Here is a 7,427-nt window from a genome sequence, read left to right on the forward strand (position 1 = left end):
AAGACTAATAATAATATATTGAATGCATTAACAGAAATTACCGTAACCAAACAAACATTGTAGATTAGAGATTATGGCAATTAACGGTAAATGTACTACTGGTGATACTGGTGTGCCATCCCCGCATCCTCCACAATGGATTAGTCCACTCACACAGGCATGAATCAGACATCGTGACACCTGTCTGATTTATATATTTGCGACTGTTTGACTAAAAAAATCTTGGCCGACCAACAGCCTATCGACCAGTTGACTAAATGGGGTCAGCCCTAGTGTGTATGTAGTCAACCTACCTTGGGGTTGAGTCGTGTGATGTCATGACGCTTCTCAGAAAGGTTTAAGAGCTGGGAGAGGTAGATGTTGAGACAAAAAGATGAGGAAATCAACAATGTCATACCCAGCAAGCACACAACCACCACACAACATTGTCTCAACGTTGACTGCAAGTTGTGTGGCAAAAATGCACGTCACGTATGTGATTAGAGGAAACAAAACAATGAGCGTTTATTTACAAAGAACAATATACTGTTTGCATTGCTTCTTCATAACACCACACAGTAATGTAGTTAATACCGAAACAGAATGTAAGCATGACTAATGGTCATTTAGTAGCTATATAAAAGACTAATGGAAGAAGATGGCATTAGCTCAATGGTTTGCAGGTTACGATACAAAACACTATTGTTCACGGATCATTACATTTCTACCAGAACAAGTAAACAAACAAACAAACAAACAAACAAACAAACCTTTGTTTTTGGTATTATAAAAGTGTAAGGGAGAAATTAAAATCTGTTTCAAATGAAATGTGATCTCCATTTCATTGCAATTTGTGAGTATAATGTTTGATAAAATGGATCATTCAATAAATGTATTCCATTTAAATGTCCATTTTATCTCCATATGGACAGAAGTGGGAAACCTTACCTTGTAAGGGCCGTTGTGGATGCCGGTATTTGCTTCACCCGAGTAGTAAAACGCCCAATTCCAAAAATCAAAGCCTTAAATCAGGACAATGATTATTTGATAAATTGAATTAGGAGTGTTACTGCTTGGCAGGAGAAAAAGCCTGCACCCACAGCAGTCCTCTCACGGTGGTGTGATTAGATAAATGAACTTTGCGGAGTGGCAATACGGTATGTGGGCTTCTTTTTATACATATGTATCGACTGATGTTCCCAGCACCAGGGTCATGTTCATTAGCGCACGCAAAAGTTTGAAAAAGATTTGCAAGAACATTTAAAAGAGCGTAGTCCTCCCTCCCTGTTTCAGTCTGCTTAGTTGCCAACCCAGTTCACATTTTGGATGTGTGAATTGCTTTTTTCCAAATACAGTAGTCCTTTCCCCCCCAACTCACCAGGAACTTATCTTGATGTTTGGACTTGAGCATAGCAGCCACTTCCTGTAGGTTGCCACGGTAACGTTGTTCTTCCAGGTGAGGCAGAAAGAAGACAGAGATGATCCGCTCAGTGATGTAGGTGAGGTCAAAGTCATAGTGCCTCGCCATCACTCTCTCCATCACACGATTCACACTCCTGGAGGAGAGGAGAGAGGGGAAGGAGGAAAAGGGAGAAAGAGGGTCAATTACTCTATCACTCTCTCCATCATCTGCTGTCTCTCTTCATTTCTCCTTCACCACCCACTCAAAGATTCACATTTCTTACTGTGAAACCATAAAAACAAAAACAATCACTTTGCGTTTTTCATCTGGCCAGGTCTTGATTACTTCATTGAGTGGGCGAAATTAGGCAGGAAATGCCAACAACTAAAAGTGATCCATCATACTCATGCATAAAAAAACTAATAATGAAAGAAAAGCAATGTAAAGCTAGTGTGGGAGAGGTGGAACAATTTTTATTATTTTTGATCAAACCTCCTGGCATTGACAACTTAGATGGAAATCTACTGAGGATGGTAACTGACTCTCTAGCCACTCCTATATTTAATCTGATCCTAGAGGAAAGTCTTTGTCCTCAGGCCTGGTGGGAAGCCAAAATCATTCTGCTACCCAAGAGTGGAAAAGCAACCTTTACTGGTTCTAAAAGCAGACCTATCAGTTTGCTGCCAGCTCTTAGCAAACATTGTAGAATAATAGTGAAGACATCAAAACTATTAAATAACACATATGGAATCATGTAGTAAGCAAAAAAGTGTTAAACAAATCAAAATATATTTTATATTTGAGATTCTTCAAAGTAGCCACCCTTTGCGTTGATGACAGCTTTGCACACTCTTGAAATTCTCTCAACCAGATTCATGAGGTAGTCACCTGGAATGCATTTTAATTAACAGGTGTGCCTTGTTAAAAGTTAATTGTGGTATTTCTTTTCTTCTTATTGTGTTTGAGCAAATCAGTTGTGTTGTGACAAGGTAGCATTGGTATACAGAAGATAGCCCTATTTGGTAAAAGACCAAGTCCATATTATGGCAAGAACGGCTAAAATAAGCAAAGAAAAATGACAGTCCATCATTACTTTAAGTCCTGAAGGTCAGTCAATCTGGAAAATGTCAAGAACTTTGAAAGTTTCTTCAAATGCAGTTGCAAAAACCATCACGCGCTATGTTGAAACTGGCTCTCACGAGGACCGCCAAAATAATGGAAGACCCACAGTTACCTCTGCTGCAGAGGATGTTCATTAGAGTTACCAGCCTCAGAAATCAGCAACTAACTGCACCTCAGATTGCAGCCCCAAATAAATGCTTCACAGAGTTCAAGTAACAGACACATCTCAACATCAACTGTTCAGAGTAGACTGGGTGAATCAGGCCTTCATGGTCTAACTGCTGCAAAGAAACCACTACTAAAGGACACCAATAAGAAGAAGAGACTGTCTTGGACATTAGACCGGTGGAAATCTGTCCTTTGGTCTGATGAGTCGAAATGTGAGATTTTTGGTTACAACCGCTGTGTCTTTATGAGACGCAGAGCAGGTGAACGGATGATCTTCGCATGTGTGGTTCCCACCATGAAACATGGAGGAGGTGGTGTGATGGTGTGGGGATGCTTTGCTGGTGTCACTGTCAGTGATTTATTTAGAATTCAAGGCACATTTAACCAGCATGTCTACCACAGCATTCTGCAGCGAAACACCATCCCATCTGGTTTGCGCTTGGGACTATCATTTGTTTTTCAACAGGACAATGACCCAAAACACACCTCCAGGCTGTGTAAGGTCTATTTCACCAAGAAGGAGAGTGGTGGAGTGCTGCATCAGATGACCTGTCCTCCACAATCACCCAACCTCAACCCAATTGAGATGGTTTGGGATTTGTTGGACCGCAGAGTGAAAGAAAAGCAGCCAACAAGTGCTCAGCATATGTGGGAACTCCTTCAAGACTGTTGGACAAGCATTCATGAAGCTGGTTGAAAGAATGCCAAGAGTGTGCAAAGCTGTCATCAAGGCAAAGGGTGGTTACTTTGAAGAATCTCAAATATAAAACATATTTTGATTTGTTTAACACTTCTTTGGTTACTACATGATTCCATATATATTTAACAGTTTTGATGTCTTCACTATTATTCTACAATGTAGAAAATAGTAAACATAAAGAAAAACCCTTGATTGAGTTGTTGTGTCCAAACTTTTGACTGGTACTGTATGTGTAACTGTTAAATGTGCACACACACACACACACACACACACACACACACACACACACACACACACACACACACACACACACACACACACACACACACACACACGTTGATGTTTTCACATTCATGCAAATTGTAAAGTATTTTGTCTGTAATGTATTTTTCGTTATGTGTCAGACCCCAGTAAGACTAGCTGTCTCCATTGGCGTTGGTTAATGTGGATCCTAATAAATCTAAATCACTCCACACTCACACTCCTGAGTAAATAATACACTACCTGCAACGGATTGAATCTTGTCCCAAGTCCTTCACTACTGACTGAAAGAGAACACGTCCTTCACTACTAAGTAGATGTAACGCCCTGGCCACAGAGGGGTTTTTTGTTCTTTATTTTGGTTAGGCCAGGGTGTTACATTGGGTGGGCGTTCTATGTGTTTGTATTTCTTTGTTTTGGGCCGTGTGTGTGTGTGTGTGTGTGTGTGGCTCCCAAATCAGGCACAGCTGAAGTTCGTTGCTGTTGATTGGGAGTCACACATAAGTGCATGTTTTTCCGTTGGGGTTTTGTGGGTAATTGTTTCTGTTCGTGTTACTGTGTTAAACGTGACAGGACTGTTTTGGTTGTCTGTTTATTGTTTTGTATTGTATAGTGTTCTTGCCGTAATTAAAAATATGACGAACACTAACTCCGCTGCATTTTGGTCTTCTTCCAACGACAGCCCTTACAGTAGAAATATAACAAGTCATTCACTGAACAAAAATAATAAACAACATGTAAAGTGTTGGTCCCATGTTTCATGAGCTGAAATAAAATATCCCAGAAATGTTCTGTACGCACAAAAAGCTAATTTCTCTCAAATTTGGGGCGCAAATTTGTTTACATCCCTGTTAGTAGCATTTCTGCTTTGCCAAGATAATCCATCCACCTGACAGGTGTGACATATCAAGAAACTGATTAAACAGCATGATCATTACACAGGTGCACCTTGCGCTGGAGACAATAAAAGGCCACTCTAAAATGTGTAGTTTTGTCACAACACAATGCCACAGATGTCTCAAGATTTGAGGGCACATGCAATTGGCATGCTGATTGCAGGAATGTCCACCAGAGCTCTTGCCAAAGAATTTAATGTTCATTTCTCTACCATAATCCGCCTCCATCGTCGTTTAGAGAATTTGGCAGTACGTCCAACCGGCCTCACAACTGTAGATTGTCTGAGACCAGCCACCCAGACAGCTGATGAAACTGGGTTTGCACAAGCAAAGAATTTCTGAACAAACTGTAAGAAACCGTCTCAGCGAAGCTCATCTGCATGCTCGTCGTCCTCACCAGGGTCTTGACCTGACTGCAGTTTTGCCTCATAACCGACTTCTGTGGCAAATGCTCACATTCGATGGCCACTGGCACGCTGGAGACGTTTGCTCGGTTTCAATTGTACCGGGCAGATGGCATTGTGTGGGCGAGCAGTTTGAACAGAGTGCCCCATGGTGGTGCTGGGGAAGTGGCATGGGCAGGAATAATCTATGGTCAATGAACACAATTGCATTTTATCGATGGCAATTTGAATGCACAGAGATAACGTGACGAGATCCTGAGACACATTGTCGTGCCATTCAGCCACCACCATCACCTCATGTTTTAGCATGATAATGCATGCCCCATGTCGCAAGGATCTGTACACAATTCCTGGAAGCTGAAAATGTCCCAGTTCTTCCATGGCCTGCATACTCACCAGACATGTCACCCATTGAGCATGTTTGGGATGCTCTGGGTTGACGTGTACAACACCGTGTTCTAGTTCCCGCGTTATCCAGCACCTTCGCACAGCCATTGAAGAGGAGTGGGATAACATTCCATAGGCCACAATCAACAGCCTGATCAACTCTTTGCTAAGGAGATGTGTCGCGCTGCATGAGGCAAATAGTGGTCACACCAGGGACTAACTGGTTTTCTGATCAATGCCCCTACCTTTTTTAAGGTATCTGTGACCAACAGATACATATCTGTATTCCCAGTCATGTGATTAGGGCCTAATTAATTAATTTCAATCAACTGATTTCCTTATATGAAGTGGAACTCAGTCAAATCTTTGAAATTGTTGTGCGTTGCATTTATATTTTTGTTCAGCGTAGAAAGAGAACAAGTCCTTCACTAGTAAAAATGTGTTTGGTACCTGGGAAGGAAGTTCCTCTTCTTCTGGGACGGAGACTTTGTGGAGCCCTGCTTAGAATGAGGGAAAGAGATCAACTATTTTAGTTTGGGGCTTTTGTAGTACAGTACCGCAGTGAGTATCAGAATGTAAAGACAGAGTGGAGAACACCTTACTAATGCCAAACTAAGTTAAAACAAAGCAAAACAAGAACGACATGAAGGCAGGAGGACAGAGTTAAATGAATCTCACCAGGTCTGGGGCTGGGACGCAGGTGGGTGTCACCTGAAAGACACAACACAGGTAAGTACAACATCTACACATCAATACAAACACTTTTTGAATATAGAGTACTGTACTTTATTAATACATAGGGGTATAAAGGACTTAAATATCATACATATGTCATACAGAAGATACCTGTTGCATAATGATGGTAACTAAAAACATTCTCCTCCATACACACATGCTGACCACACAGACACTTTATGCCAAGTCATGTGGCTCAGCAGATAGATAGTTATTGGGCTCTGTCTAGGAGGAGGAATGAACAGGATAGGGGGATGAGAGAGGGAAGTGTGCTAATGGAGGGGATTCTCTCACTCTCAAAGGCTGGAGAGGAACCACTGATGCTGTCATGCTGTCTTCAGAGATTTACCCCTTCCATATGACAGAGTAGAGGGGCGTGACTCCAGAGTGCCCCTTCCATATGACAGACTAGAGGGGCGTGACTCCAGAGTACCCCATCCATATGACAGACTAGAGGGGCGTGACTCCAGAGTACAACTTCCATATGACAGAGTAGAGGGGCGTGACTCCAGAGTACCCCTTCCATATGACAGACTAGAGGGGCGTGACTCCAGAGTACCCCTTCCATATGACAGACTAGAGGGGCGTGACTCCAGAGTACCCCTTCCATATGACAGACTAGAGGGGCGTGACTCCAGAGTACCTTTCCATATGACAGACTAGAGGGGCGTGACTCCAGAGTACCCCTTCCATATGACAGACTAGAGGGGCGTGACTCCAGAGTACCCCTTCCATATGACAGACTAGAGGGGCGTGACTCCAGAGTACCTTTCCATATGACAGACTAGAGGGGCGTGACTCCAGAGTACCCCTTCCATATGACAGACTAGAGGGGCGTGACTCCAGAGTACCCCTTCCATATGACAGACTAGAGGGGCGTGACTCCAGAGTACCCCTTCCATATGACAGACTAGAGGGGCGTGACTCCAGAGTACCCCTTCCATATGACAGACTAGAGGGGCGTGACTCCAGAGTACCCCTTCCATATGACAGACTAGAGGGGCGTGACTCCAGAGTACCCCTTCCATATGACAGACTAGAGGGGCGTGACTCCAGAGTACCCCTTCCATATGACAGACTAGAGGGGCGTGACTCCAGAGTACCCCTTCCATATGACAGACTAGAGGGGCGTGACTCCAGAGTACCCCTTCCATATGACAGACTAGAGGGGCGTGACTCCAGAGTACCCCTTCCATATGACAGACTAGAGGGGCGTGACTCCAGAGTACCCCTTCCATATGACAGACTAGAGGGGCGTGACTCCAGAGTACCCCTTCCATATGACAGACTAGAGGGGCGTGACTCCAGAGTACCCCTTCCATATGACAGACTAGAGGGGCGTGACTCCAGAGTACCCCTTCCATATGACAGAC

At 43.3% G+C, this 7,427-nt stretch overlaps 1 protein-coding gene across 1 annotated transcript in view; it reads right to left on the bottom strand.

Moving 5' to 3' along the window:
* The window catches only part of LOC115150162 (tensin-2-like), a 39,744-nt gene extending 33,463 nt beyond the window's left edge, over window positions 1–6,281 (bottom strand). The window contains exons 1-4 of the mRNA XM_029693143.1: window positions 5,998–6,281; window positions 5,770–5,816; window positions 1,358–1,535; window positions 294–344 (exon numbers count right to left, since the gene is read on the bottom strand). Of these exons, the coding sequence (XP_029549003.1) occupies window positions 294–344; window positions 1,358–1,535; window positions 5,770–5,816; window positions 5,998–6,069 (348 nt within the window). The 5' untranslated portion in view covers window positions 6,070–6,281. The remainder of the gene's footprint in view (window positions 1–293; window positions 345–1,357; window positions 1,536–5,769; window positions 5,817–5,997) is intronic.
* Between the last annotated feature and the right edge of the window lie 1,146 nt (window positions 6,282–7,427).

The sequence above is a fragment of the Salmo trutta genome, chromosome 16, assembly GCF_901001165.1.
Source record: "Salmo trutta chromosome 16, fSalTru1.1, whole genome shotgun sequence".
In the NCBI taxonomy this organism is placed as follows: Eukaryota; Metazoa; Chordata; class Actinopteri; order Salmoniformes; family Salmonidae; genus Salmo; species Salmo trutta.